The sequence below is a fragment of the Chlamydotis macqueenii genome, chromosome 5 (assembly GCF_036417535.1).
Source record: "Chlamydotis macqueenii isolate bChlMac1 chromosome 5, bChlMac1.mat, whole genome shotgun sequence".
Taxonomy (NCBI): domain Eukaryota; kingdom Metazoa; phylum Chordata; class Aves; order Otidiformes; family Otididae; genus Chlamydotis; species Chlamydotis macqueenii.
In genome coordinates, this window is record NC_141560.1 from 6,939,475 (window position 1) to 6,953,894 (window position 14,420).

Below are 14,420 nucleotides of genomic sequence, written 5' to 3' on the forward strand. Positions count from 1 at the left end.
GCCCCTCCCTGTGAGTCACAGCCTCTGGCTCCTCTGCCTGTCCTCTGTATGGGTTTAGTTTTCTCTCAGCCCGCTGCAGGGTTAACCCTTCTGTGGTTTCGCCCAGGCGCTCTCCTGCGTAGACGGCCTGTCCCACTCGCTGGCTGATGATGTAGGTTGTGGGTGCCAGAAAGTCATGAAGTCATCTGTGGTTTATACCAACAACAGGCCAGTGTAGGACTTACATGGGGTGGGCGGGAGAAGATTTTTCCAGTCATGCTCATCTGGGTGGTATTTGATCCTAGGAATGGCTCGGCCTGTGTAAGGGGACGGTGTGGCAGAGCAGGGGACTGCGTGGTGCGAGCAAATGGAGTTTGGGTGCTGTAGGGAGGATGAGGGCCAGCTGAAGTCCCGTGGTAGCACCGCAGAGAGCCATGATGCCGCTTGGCCGGTTACCTGGGAAATCTCTCAGTTCCTATAACTGCTCATGGCACGAGTAACGTAAAGTGCTGACCTCTGCCAAAGCGAAGGCTGCAGCTGTGCAATGTGTAGGACCTTCCTCTTGCTGCTCAGGCTGGTTGTAGCACGTGGGGAAGCACTGGGTTTCCCTGCTGTCACTGCATGTCCCTGCTGCCCCGAAAAGCACGGATGAGACAAGGCATGAACGAACAGGTTCAGGTAGGAATGCGGTGTGGCCGTGTTCCTGGAGGAGAAGGCTTAAATCACCAGAAAGAGAGGCCTTGCTCTCTTTAGCTTAAAAAAAGCAGCCCTGCTGGTACCTTAGTGGCTGGGTGGTGCTAAACCCAAATGTTTTCCTTTAAAGATGCAGGAGGAAGCTAAGCCTGAATCCACGTTCTGTCTCATTTCTGCGCACAAGGTGAAAGCCACAGGGTTGTTAGTCAGGTGCCGGAAAAAGCTCCAGCTGCCCAGGGCAACCAAGGACAAAGAGAAGCTCTGCTTGCTGGGCTGCTGGGTTTAGCAGCAAGTCACCGCACATTTGAGTAATGTGTCACCAGTGCCGGAGCTCTGACGTCTGTGGTATGAAGGTGCCATGTGGACACCAGAGCCATTGGGCTGTGGAGCACTTTGCCTTGAGATAGAAAGCTGGGATAGAGAAGCATTTGGCAAAGAAGTCTGCCATACAGGCTCATCTGGAAAGTGTTTCTGCCTGATTGTTGAAGCTTGGATTAGCTCTGGAGCAGAGCCTGCCTCATCCAAACATCAGAGGGACGTCAGCTGCACCCGCTCCGTGTCTGGGCAGAGCTGCTCTGGGAGCATGCTTTGGTTGCTGTGGGGGAATGAAAGGCTGTTGATAAGGATTGTCTTCCTGTTGGGTGTCTTCTGGTTTGAATCATTCCAGCCATGGTGAAGGTTGCTGGCGGTGCCAGGAGTGACAGCAAGTGCTTGATCTGGGAGCAGAGGACCATGCCTGAGGGTTGAGTTCCAGATAGCAGGGGTGGCTGTGGAGACACAGGCACGCACGGTGGAAATGCAGAGATTCAAAACCAGTAGCACAAAATTAAGGAATTGGCTGGAGAGGTAGCAAGCTGAGTTTCCATTCGTATCACTGTGGTGCTTCCCAAGTTACCACAGGGACAATGTGAGGTGGGAAGTGAAAGTAACCCTGTGTTTAAAAGTTGATTCCCAATGCACATGGACATAATCTTGATGTGAAAGTGGCCGCTGTCATGGTGTGATTGCTTTCCTGTTACAGTCTAGCAGAAAGTACGCTGCAGCACCATCTCCCGCGCAGTGTTCTCTGCTCTCACAACCCTACTGTGAAATCATTTGTCATGCAAAATCATGAAGAGGTTTGCAAACCATTTGTAAAGTAAAGCACTGTGGAGTCTGCTTGAGAGCAGAAATGGAGGACAGGTAAACCACACGTATATGGTGTCCCCAAAGTGCAGAGAGGACACCGGGCATCTATTGCTCCTTGTCTGCGTAGCCTATCTAGAACAGTTCCAGGAATTCATTAGCTTTAATGTATCTTTTGTGGGTGATGCATTTCAGCATGTTAAAATTAAAATAATTCACTTATTGTTCCTTTTTCTCAGGACAATAAAGATTTGTTCTGCTTCCCCTGAGCCACTATGGTCTTCCATTAGTCCTGAATCAATTATTTATTCATGGGGAGAGTGTCTGAAAACAGCAGTCCGGTCTAAGAGTAGTGGCACTTGACTGTGTAGATAAGTTTGAAGTACTTTTAGACTGAACCCACTGAACTTGTCAATAACATTAAGAACTGCTTTCCTGCCACAAAATAAAAATATAGCCTTGTAGGGGGGGTGTGCTAAACTTTGATGAGGACATCAGCTAAAAACCAATGCACTCTAGATGTCAACTGAGTGTACCTTTAGCAAGCAGAGACAAGGAGTGTTTCGAAAAACATCTTACTTTCATGTTGACTAATCTTTGTATTGTGATAGAAAATGTGTATTGTTGTGCAATTCTGGCCTGTGTAAACATGGGAGGTTTAGAAACAAAATCTTTAATTTTGAGTTTTGATCTGGTGTGGTGTCATCACACCTCTCAGCAAAAACTTCTGTCTGGTTTTCCTGTTGTTTCTTGTCTCCGTAGATTAGAAATAAGTTTCAGTGAGGGTTTGTGGTGTCTTTTTCCTGCAGAAAGGGATTTATAATTAAGAAAGTCAAGCCTATAGTCAAGGCCTGCATAAGTGAGAGGGACCTGACAGCTTCAGATCTTCTGCAGTTAAAACAGTAAATAAATCTGAGTCCTGTAGTCTGTGGTGTTGGACTGAAAAAGGGTGAGTTAAGAACAGTTGTTGGATGTACCTTCCAGTAAGCAAGGTGTCCTGGTCCTGGAAAGAAGAGTGAACACATGGAGTCACAGCATGAATTGACTCTGAATCAGCCGCCTGAAAGGCACATGCTACTCGTGGGTAACACCCTCAAATTTCCATCTTAGCTGGAGCTTGCCGCGTGCTGAAGTTAGTCGTTATTCCTGTTCCTATCCTGAAAATGCCCCTTGTGCTTCTCTTACACAAAGTTCCCAGTTCCCCCCTGGAGTTGATACTCTGTGTATTGGGTGATGAAAGGAAACAGGCACTGATTCCTCATGTTGCAAGGATGTGACTGTAGATGCCCATGGAAGGACTGGCTTGTTTACTGGGGGAAGGACTCTAATATTTGGGCTGGAAAGCAATCTTTTAGTGTGGTGCCAAAGAAAGCCAAGTCATGCCAGGAGGCATTTTCCCAGAGACGCAGACACATGGTACGGCTGGGTATCCTCTTCCATGGTCCCACGTTGCAGAGGCCAAAGTGTCCTGCTGCAGGCTGGGGAGATGCTAGTTGGGTTGCAGTGAATCTCAGGCAGGGACTTGACAGATCTGTGGGCTGAAAACTGAAGAGATGAGCAGTGTAAAGACAGACCTTCCTTATTCAGGTCCCATTTCTATACTTTTTCTAGATGGGGTCAGTTGAGAAAGGGCTTATTTTCATTTTCTGATTCATTTGTTTCATAGTTTACTGGAACAAGGGAGTCGGTAGCTTTTTGTGCGTGGTAGCCATGTCAGCTGAGCATTGATTGACTCCTGCTCTGAGTTACTTCTGCTTTGCTTGCCATCAGACAACCAGCTAAGGCACCTAATTTGGGAACTTTGGTAGCCTTGTTGGCTGATGAGTCAAAATTTAGGGGGGCTGGACTGCCTTGGGAAAGCACTTGTCTCCCTCTGCTAGCTGGAGAGGGAACTCTGACCAAAGCGACTTGTGTGTTAAGTAGCCAATGTGACATGGGGACAATACCAGCCAGCATTGCTCATGGGCAATTTGGGGTCTGTTTGCTCCCTCTGTAGCATTTGGGGTGGCACACAAGATCTAGTCTGTCCCTGTTAGCCTGGCACAAAGCTCAGTGTCACCAGTTCCTGCACGCAGGCAGCTTGGGAGAAGTCCCCAGAACTGGGAATGGGGTTGCAGAGAGCTCGGCATGCCCAACCAGGAAACTCACCTGGCTCTGCCCTGCTTATCCAGGATACCTGGGCTTCACACAGCCCTGGGTGAGTCACCTGCAATGAGTGAATAGCAACAGTAATCCACGTAAAATGAGAAACGAAATCTTGGGATAATGAACCCGTTTGCTAGGCTCCTACAAGACCTCTTCCATCACATTTCGCTGCTTCTCTTTAAGTGATTGTTGTGGCGAAAAGCAGGGAGATCAGAGCAGTCAGGAAAGTGCTTTGGTTGCCCACAGGTTTGCTGGAGTCTTAGAAAAAAATAAGAGAATCAATGACATCAGTGATGGTCTCAGTTTCTTAAGAAACAGCTCTCAAGGCAGCATCTCCTAGGAAATGTATTTAAAGTTTGTTCCAAGGAAAGCTAGGCTGTACCCGCTCCTGCACAGTACTGGGATGCCTGTTTCGTGCCCACACAGCACTGAGGCTGCTCTTTTGCTGTGTGCTTAAAAATCCAGCGCAGACGGTGAGATTTTCAAAAGCATCCGTGCTGCCCCAGTGCTACCTCTTCAAAAATTAATGGTGAATTTGGCAGTGGAAATCTACAGGCTAAGGCAAAGTGCTTTTAAAAATCCCATCTAAAAATGCAGAATACTTTTGCCTTCAGCTCTTTTCATTCCGGCGTAGAAAGGAGATTAGCGCCTAGAGCCTTAGCTGTATAAATCTAGATCTGTACGTCGGAGTCTTAATAAGGTTAAGTCATTTTTTTTTTTTATTCTGAGGGCCTAATCCAAAATCAGCTGAACTTGACGGGACTTTTTTCCACTGATTTCCTTGGATTCAGGATCAGGCTCAGAGTAAAGTGGGTCTTACCCAAATCAGATAAATGTGGGGAAGTCTGCCTGACTTGACATACAGGTTCAGTGCAGGGGTGTCTTCCTCCCCGCAAAGCCCTGCTGGCATTACCAGTGCTAGCACAGGTTTGTTTGCTGCCCAAGCCGTTGCCAGGGGCAGTCTGCACACCTGATCATGATGGATAGGGCCACCTTTATTTTATTTTATGTTTTCTTTGATATTTCCTGGAGTGAAACATTCCTCCTAGGACTCTGAGTGTGGGGAGGGTGGATTTCATGGCAGCTGTGATATTGGCAGGAAGAGTGCAGGAGGGTGGCTCTGGTGTGAGAGCCGCTGATTCCCCCAGGGCAGGCTTAGTGGCATGAAGTGGTGAAATGGGGACCTGTCATTCTGTGCTGGTGGAAAGAGGAGTCTTTTCAGCAACGCAGTACAACCCTGATCCTACCAGGGCAGCTTGGAGCTGGGACAGGGCCCTCGAGCAGCTCTGCGGTGGGCCATGGGCAGTTGGTGATGGTGAAGCTTGGGTAGCTTTCACTCCATCTTGAAGCATTGAGACCATGTGGTACTGCGGGCACAAGCCTGATTTTGTTTTAATTTCTGTATCAGGCTTCAAATCAATGTTGGTCTATTTTTGTCAAGGTGACATAACAGGCTTATGCTTTTTAACCTCTCTTGGCACGATCAGCCATAAGTCCATACCCGATTCCTGTTCGTGCATTTGGGTCTCAAATCTGTTGTATGCCTCCTCTGAAGACTACAGGCAAGGGGACTCACAGAAAGAAGCATTGTGGCTTGAGGTTTTTGGTTTTTTTTTCTTCTCTTTCCCTCTTTTTCTGGCAAGGGTAAAATAGGAGCTCTGTTGGGAGCAGTTCAGCCAGTGATGTTTCAGGGCCAGCAAATTCCAGTGTTGCTGCCCAGCGGGACCGAGGAGTCTATCACAGGACTAGGCTGGCGGCTCATCCGGAGAGGGAGCGCGTGGCCTGCATACCAAGAGCTGGACACGAAGCCTTTTTCTGTCCACCTCTCCCCTTCCCGGAGTAAATGGGAGGACCTTTGCTCTGGGATTCAGGGAAATACCTCAAGTGTAACTCCTTTTTCCTAACTAGACTCCCACATGAAAGTGCAGCAGATAATATATATATTATATGTACATATATATAAAAAAGTGTGGACATATAAATATATATGGATTGCGCCATCTTTGGGATTACTCCAACGTGGCAATCTCCAGCGCGTCTGTGTTTCAGCAGTAATGGCTCCGGCTCTCGGCTGCCCCATTTCACAAGAGTCTCTCTTTGCCCTTGTAAAGCTGCCTTTGGAAGCTATCATTAGCTCTCGTACAGCTGCCGCGCGTGTAGTGAAGGGGAAGCTTGTAGGTGTGCCTGACCCTGAAGGGACACGGAGGACCCATGGGGTCCCACTGGATCTGTACGACTCCAGTTCAGACCCACTGACATGGTGGAAGCTTTGTGATTATCTGTTGTGGTATGCCAAGGGTTTTTTTAGTCTGTGCCTGTGTACTTTAGCTACCACTCTAATTTAACTGGGGAATGAATCATGCTTGTTCATCTCAATAGCAATGAAATCATGTTGGTAATTGTGTTAGCTTCCACAGACGCTTTTCTGAAGTGCCCAGAGGGAGGGGAGGTGGGGTTGCTGGCGCTTCCAACCGTCAGAGAGGTCTTAGATCCTGGCTAATGCCAACTCCTTTGCCGTAAGAGAAGTCAATGCCTTGGGCACCACTTCATCTCCAGAGTGGCAGCCAGGAGAGCACCGGGAGGGGACCATTGCTCTGATGTGGTCTGGGGAACCAGCTTCCAGAGAGAGCCCGCCAGCAGGAAGGGGTCACGCAGATGGGGAGTTAGCAGCACCAGGTTCCAGCCCATCTCTGCCAAAAAACCCATAGTGCTGCCTTAACCTGGGCAATGGCTTGCAGAAACTTGTTCTTATGCTTGGAGGGCTGCTTGACTTTAAGATTAAAATGAAATAACAGAGTGCTTCTGGATACAACTGCTTGCCAATCAGGGTTTAGTCTGAAGCCCAAGCAGCAGAGCAAGAATGTGTTTTAAAGCTTTATCAGACGTATCCCTGCGAGTGCGTGAGACTGATACAAGTGCCTTGGGACACACTGAAGAGCACAGGTGCAGGTGGGTGTGAGGGCCTCCCTCTGTCTTGCACAAATTCAAACACCCACCTTGCCCTCCAGAGCGGTCCTTGGCCGTGTGCTCTGGTGTGAGTTTTCAGAGAAGCTGAGCCGTGCGTTCTGGCGTTGTGTCTGACCCCGGACACGAGTCCATATTGCATCACTCTATAACATCCTGGTATCTGCAAGAGAGGTGGAGCCTGCTTTGGAGGCTGCGTGGCCGTAATCCATCATGCCTTTATCCTAACACAGGGGTGTAGAACACTTCAAAAGGTTTGTGCTCTGCATGCCAGTGTGGGTGGGTTAGGTGAAGCAGAGAAGAGCTGTGAGGCTCTGTTATATTCTGCCACGTTCCCCCTCCGCAGCATTCTGTGGAGTCTGTAGGATGTGCTGTGGTGGGATGAGGCCATAAAATCCCCAAGAATGGTGCTGAACTCCTGGCTGGAGAACTGCTCAGGTACTGAGATACCTGCGGGATCAACGTTCTCCATGATCCTCCTCTTCCTCCTGTGGCCGCATAAAGCAGCGGGCAAGGACAGGTGGCTGTCTCCTGTTCTATGGCCTAGCAATGGGAGTTAATTTTCAGTGGAGTGTCACTCACACATGCCGCTTATCCTGGGTCTGAGTTGGATCCTTGAATCATGATGTCACATTTGTGCTTTTGCTTTGTTTCTGAGAAATGCAGAAGTTCAGTCTGGAGCCGTGCTGGCTGTATTTACAGTCTCTAAACACTTAAGCGTGGTCAGCTTTTGAAAACAACTTCTGGCTGTTAGGACAGTGGAGAAGGGCACCTTGCTATGTTTCATTCCTACTTTCTGGTAATTATAATTACAAATACCTGGGGAGATCATCCTTCATTTCTGTCCCATTACATTGCACTGCAGATTGCAGTACACCTGCTGCAGACATGCTGGGGGTCTGAACAGGTTTGCACCTCAGAAGTTGATTGGCAACTAGAAGGAACATTTTTCTTTACCCAAGAGAAGGTTTTTCAAGGAAAAGAAAGGAGTTGAAGTTATGTTTTGCAGTCATTGCACTGTATATTGATGTTACGTTATGCAGTGCCTGGAAAGGCAGAGCGCATGGACTAAGTCCCACAGGGTTTAGGGATTGCGCTGGGAAGCTGAGGGCGCATAAAGCAACACTTTCCACCTCAGCACATCAGCCCCAAGCGCTGGTGTAAGTCTGGTTACTACACGCTGGTTATACGCTGTGTAACAGCGCTGAGCCTTGCCTCTGGTTCTTTGCTCAGTTCTGTGCCCAGGAGGGTGCCCTCTGTAAGCTCCAGCTGTCCTCATTTTCCCCTTTTAAAGTACAGCAGGAGTTAGAGCAAGCCTCCAAAGCTGGAAGGGAACTACAGCTCGTCCTCTTATTTGGCAGCAAAACTCAGGATTTCAAACTCGTTTTCTCCAGCTCGGTGCAGCTTGAGATTTTTCTGCTCTCTGCTTTGTAGCTCCCTTTTTCAAAGGCCAGTAACCTGTTTTTTTCACTTGTGATTTCAATATTCCCTGCTACCATAAAGATGTGGTAGCAGCTCAGCCTGCGTTTTTGTGTCTGAGCTCTGGTAGAATGTATTGCAGGTGTCATCTTTAGCCTGTATTTACTGCTGCCTCCCGACACTCAGCTTTAGCGCTGCGTAGGAAATTTGCTTAACTCTTCCTTGATGCTGTGAGAATGTGAGTTCCTGGTTTTAAAACCTACCTTGACTATAAAAATAAATAGTGCTTGGTTGTTATTAGAAAAATGCGGGAGATGTGAACCATTTTCTGAGAAGGAATTTTTAAGGGAATTCTTTACAACCCAAGACACATGGGACTGGAAATAGCCCTAATTCCCCAAGTGGTGTGAAATCTTGGGAACAAAACATGGAGGTCCCTAATCCAAAGCCAGTGGGAATGGAATGGTGAAAATAATTATTTGGTTTGAGTCTCCAAAATTTGGTGTAGAAAGAAAGATAGAAAATGGTTTCAGATTTTGTGGACCCAAAGTATTTGTTAGAGCTTTTTAAAGCAACATTTTTTTTTCTTTTTGCAGCTCAAGAGAGTGTTGGTTTCAAGTAAAATAAAATATTTTGGTTTCAATGTTATTAATGTATGCAAAGGAAAATGGGAAAAACATTAGCTTCACATGAGTATTTAGGGCTTTACATAAAACCGAGACCTCCATCTGTTCTTCTCCTTATTTAATGAAAATATTGGTTTAAATCTGTTGTCCACTGGAGCAAGGCCTCCAATTTGAAAAATCCTACCTCTTTCATAAGTATCTTACCAACTGTGCTATTCTGCAGGTTGTGTGTCTTTTGTTCTCCTCTACTGAAGTTGCTTCATTTTGCAAAAAAAATAATTAAAATTTCACTAGAGCAGGAATTGAAAACATGTATTGCTTTGGTTACCAGAGCAGGCAATAGAAACACATTTTTCTCCATCATGATGGAGATTTCCATATTTCTGTGAAGTGAAATGACTTCAGCAGAAGAGGTGGAGAAAAATCAAAGTCTACTCCCTGCTTGCAAAGCAGGTTTGAGTGCACATTTGCTCACCCCAAGGTGTTTCCAAAAGAGTGTCTGAATGGCCTTGCGTGCTGAAGACTTAAAAAAGCAAAATTCTTCCCTTTCAGAAATGCCAGAGCTACTCCTGTAGCTAATTCCATGTTTGGGGATTTTATTTTTAATTGTGTATGTATTTTTTTGTTTGTTTTAACATTTGGCTGGAGTATTACAGTAGTCACATCTATGTTTATGGCTAACAAACGGCATGATTTGCATTGAGTTGGGAACAGCAGGCTTTTATGAGCTTTAAACTGGACTTTTGGAATTACCAAACCTGGGATAACCTCGAAACTGGAAGCTACTTTCTGTCCCCACTGCTCCTGCAAAGAAGATCCTTACTACGTGTGCAGCCCTTACAACACAGGGTGGTGAGAGCAAAAGAGGAAAAAAACCCCATACCTCATCCTTTCAAATATAGTTTCTGCGTCACAAGTGAGATGATCTGAGCAGAGTGAGCGGCAGGTACGTGTATAACACCTATGCACTGGCGAAACTCCCTGGTGCAGGGAAATAGCGCTTGAAAAATGCTTCAGAAAAGGACTGGATCATCTGCAGTTGTAATTTTGGAGGTTTTTTTACGAATGTTAAACTCAAGCGGCAGATGTATAAAGAACACCTCTTCCAGCAAGTGACGCTGAAGTAGCTCATCTTGTCATTTCTTCTGGGTCTAGACTAAACCAGGGCCGTTAAGCCGATGTGGTGTAGCTGCCTGCAAGGACAAAGGCTGCCTTTCTGAGTTGGGATGAATCCTGTTTTCCAGTGGATGTTTGCCAGTGAAAGGCAGAACCTCAGCAGGACCTTAGAAATGCAGCCCTCAGAAAACCTCTCTGCCGTTATTGCTTCATCGAACTGCTAAAAATATTGCATGGAAAATGCAAGTATTAAGGAAATGAGGTAGATTTGGGCTTTCTGAGCTGGATGACTTCCAGTTTCATCAGCTTCCCGGAATCCTTACTGCAAAAATGAAGAGCTCCTTGTAAATCTCAGAAACCTGTCAGTGTTTTTCCTCTCATGTGGCTGTGCTGGTTCACAAGGTACAACGCGCAGGGAGACCTGTCAGCATTGAGCAGCGAGCGTAGAGCTTACAACTGCTGGGCTCACTTGAGAGAAATGCTTAAACATGAGACCAAACCACAGCTTTCCCAAAGAATTATCTCACAAGGAAGCCAGAGAGAGCAGGCTCCGGAGGAGCCGCGTGGCTGACCCTGCCACTGTGCTGGCCTGTGAGACATGTTCCAAGAGGGACACATGGGGCCGTCTTCTGTGGCCTTGCTGAGTGAAGAGCTTTGAGAAGTCTTACTTGGTCATGGAAGGTTCTTCTCTAAAATGGTCTGCACGTAGCCAGAGTACCTGAGCAAACAAGAGCAGATTAATGTCATGTTACATGTTATGTGAAAATAGAAAATGCAAGTTTTGGATTTCACATTGCTGGAAAGAGGTCAGGAGAAGCTGGTGTCCCAGCTGCAGGAGGAGACAGCAGGCATTTAATGTGCAATGTAGAGAAGCCAAAGGGCTGGAGATTTGCCTTGTGTGGTTAAAACTGTACTCACTCAGCGAGAGGCAGACGGTTTAAATCTAATGGCAGTTACATATATAGAGGCTCTCTGGGAGGACGCAAGCACAGAGTGCTCTTGCACCTGCAGAAGGTCCTGCCATCTTGATGATGAGCATGGTGCATTGTACAGCTAGCAGAGATTTTGGGCTTTCTGCAGCATGCCTTGTGGGGCAGAGGCTGAGAAGAGGCAGAGTACCTGGAGATCTGGTCTGCAGAGCTGGTCCTGCCTTGTAGCTGCATCTTGCCTCTGCTCCTCAGGCTCTCCATGAGGGACTCTGAGCAGCCTCATCTGCTTGGAGGTGTCCCTGTTCCTTGCAGGGGGATTGGACTGGATGGCCATAAAAGGTCTCTTCCAGCCCTAATGATTCTGTGACTATTACTGACTCACTCAGTCAATGTATATGACTGCATTTCTGACGGCTCGAATATAAGGAAGGTGTATTTTGAGGTATTTCCAAAGCATGCCAGGACATGGCGGATGTTTTGGGGAATGAGGGGAGGTTTGGAAGGGGGATCTCCAAGCAGGTTCACCAAAATTCCCCTTCCAGTCGCACCTTTAGGGGAAGATCCCAACAGTCAGGCCTGCCCCGGACTGAAAAGGCGTTTGCTGCATTTAAAACTGAGCCAAGAATAAACTGCGCATTTCAACCACATCATTGCAGATTCCTGGAAACAAGGCCTGCCTTCATGCTTGGAGGGCTTCCCGGCTCTGCCAGGAACCACAGGGAAGAGCAACAGGAGCTTTGGCTGTAAACTGCTGCTGAAAGTGTACTGTCATGGGTGAGCACGTACAATACCTCTCACTGTGCTCGCCTAAAGTCTTTCCAGGACGAGCCTTTGCCCACATGTCTTAGCAGCCATTTTCGATTCTCAGAAGAGGAAAAATGAATGTCTTCTGCTGAGCATCCCACCTAGAGCAAACTGTGCAGCACAGGATAGGCATTGGCACTGTCCTTGGGATCCAAATTTCACTCACCACCAGATAGCTGGTGGGCCTGCTGGGAAGGGCAGCATCCTTACAGAGGCCTTTTTGCTGGCTTGTGTTGCCATGCTGTGTTAAGTTGAAGAGAGAGGATGTGTGATCTTGTGATTAAAATCTGGAGCTGGAATTCAGGAAGCTGGTTTTCAGTCTTGGCTCTGGGGTACATAAGCAAATTTCTTAGCATCTGCCCCTTGTGTTCCCATCTGTTCGAAAGAGGCTAATAATACTTTTTCTCATCTCCTTAGGACAGCATGTGGCTCTGATTGTCTAGCACAATGTGTCATTGATCTTTCCACTGCAAAGGTGAAGTTGAGGGAGAGCTGTCTCAAGCTGTGGAGGCTTTCAGTAGTGGTGTGGGCTGTGGAAATGCCAGTGCACAACAGAGCAATCGACCACCTGATTTTCACTTTAAGATTGCAGATGGAGGATGAACAGAATCAAGCTGGATTCAGATTTCAGCTCACCCATAGGTTTTCATATTGATATGGAGATGCCACCACCTATGTTGCCACCCTACCCATTGCTCCCCCTTCCCAGGGAAACAAATGTCCAACCAGAGGGCAAAATGGATCAAGTTCCAGCATGGATTTCATAAAGGGGCTCTGAGACCCTCTAGTGTATTTAGTTATTTGATCCTTATCTGGGCATCTGAATGACTTTGAAAGTGGCTTTGTCTAGGCCTACAAGGTGTCCTCCGTCTCAGTAAAATGGCGATGGTAACACTTCCCTGCCTCAGAGCTTGGCCCAATACCTGAGACGGTTCAAAAAATGAACTGTGACCTGCTTGTACTACATGGAGCTCCCATTGTAGCTCTTTTCCTCCATCTGTGGTGGTGCCTAGAGCTCATCTGGCAGCTGAAAAGCAGAGGTGCTACAAGCTGGTATGTATTTTTAGGAAGGCATTGCCTAAGTCTGCAGATGACCCTGTGCTTTCTGGCCATGTTCCTGATGGCAGTGCTGACTGTGGGCTATTCCCTGAGGCAATCTCAAGGTCAGGCAAGCTGATAAGCTTTGTTAGGGCTCTTATCCTTTTGGCAGCTCTGCTTTTGATGAGGAGCTCCCAGGCTGTTAGAGGTGACGTATTGGAAAATGTGCCTTTCTGCAACTTGTACGGTATGGCGTTTGGCTGCAGGTCTCTTGTGACAGTGACAAAGAGGTCCCCACCCCAATAAGCGCTATGGGGCTCATTCAGTTCTTTACATTAGCGCTGTCCTGCTGGGATCGACACACCTGGGAGGACTTTGAGACTTTGCCTTACAATGAAGACGCATTGCGCTGGCTGCTCACGTGGTGTGGTGTCGGCAGGGAGTTTCTTTTCTTCTCAGCTTGGCTAACGTTGCACGTGGGGTCTATCAGTCAGGTTGGCCTCGATACAGGGAAGTCTGCGACTTAACCCCCCACACCTCAAGAGAAGAGGGAATCTGCTCCCCCTCTGAAGAGGCCTCACACACCTCCCCGGCTTCAGCTGCCGGCTCCCGGAGCGGTGCTTTTCTGAATGAGAGCACATCCCGTGCGGTGTGTTTTGCTGCGTCGTAACATCGTTACGCAATTTGACAGCTCTGGCAACCTCTGCTCCAGTGAGTCCCAGAGCTAAATGAGCAGGAGCTCTGCCAGCCAGGCTTGTGGTGTGTTTGGAAAGCCATGTGGGCGAACTCCTACAGCACCTGCCTGTATTAAATGCAGTTCTGCAGAATGATGTTTGTTCCTTCCTCCCTTTTGTAAGAGATGAAGCAAAAGAAAACCCCTCCTACATGACTTCTGTTTATTTTTTTAGGATGATGAGGCTTGTCCAGTTTACAGGTTAAGCTTCTGAGGCCTGGGACGCTGCCTCCATTTGTGCTGAGGCTGCTCCAAGCACCTGGTGACTCGGTGAACATTTCTCATTGCAGGGACTTGAAGCTGGACAACGTGCTACTGGACTACGAGGGTCACTGCAAGCTGGCAGACTTTGGAATGTGCAAAGAGGGTATTCACGATGGCATTACCACAGCAACCTTCTGTGGTACACCAGACTACATCGCTCCGGAGGTATAAGAAACCTTTCTTTGGCCAGGAAAACTTGGTCACAATCTGAAAAGCGTAGGAGCAGCAAGCGTACTCTCCAGTGACTTTAGCTACACCTTATTTGTCTGCCAGGTGCAAGGTTTCCTCCTAGGTGCATGGTTGTATTATCAGTCCCTTGTGCAAGCAAGGCATGAGTAAATCTTCAGTCTGCTGTAGGCATCAAGATAAGCCTATATTTTTCATTAGCAAACATGAGGTGAAAAATGGAGGCAAAGCTGCAAAAGTCTTGGGAAGCACATACAGATACTGGTCCAGTTTGATTTGGAAGGAGATTGAATTCTGCCTCATCTCCCAGTTCCTTTTTATGCTCACTCTCCTTCCCTGTCATTCTCCAATCTCGCTACAAAATTAGTAAACACCTCTTTAAGGAACAGCTGCCCTCCA

General features: G+C 47.5%; 1 protein-coding gene across 1 annotated transcript in view; it reads left to right on the plus strand.

The window, feature by feature from the left end:
• PRKCH (protein kinase C eta) overlaps window positions 1–14,420 on the plus strand; it is a 119,634-nt gene that overhangs the window by 84,643 nt on the left and 20,571 nt on the right. The window contains exon 11 of the mRNA XM_086748192.1: window positions 13,862–14,000. Coding sequence (XP_086604318.1) covers window positions 13,862–14,000 — 139 coding nt within the window. The remainder of the gene's footprint in view (window positions 1–13,861; window positions 14,001–14,420) is intronic.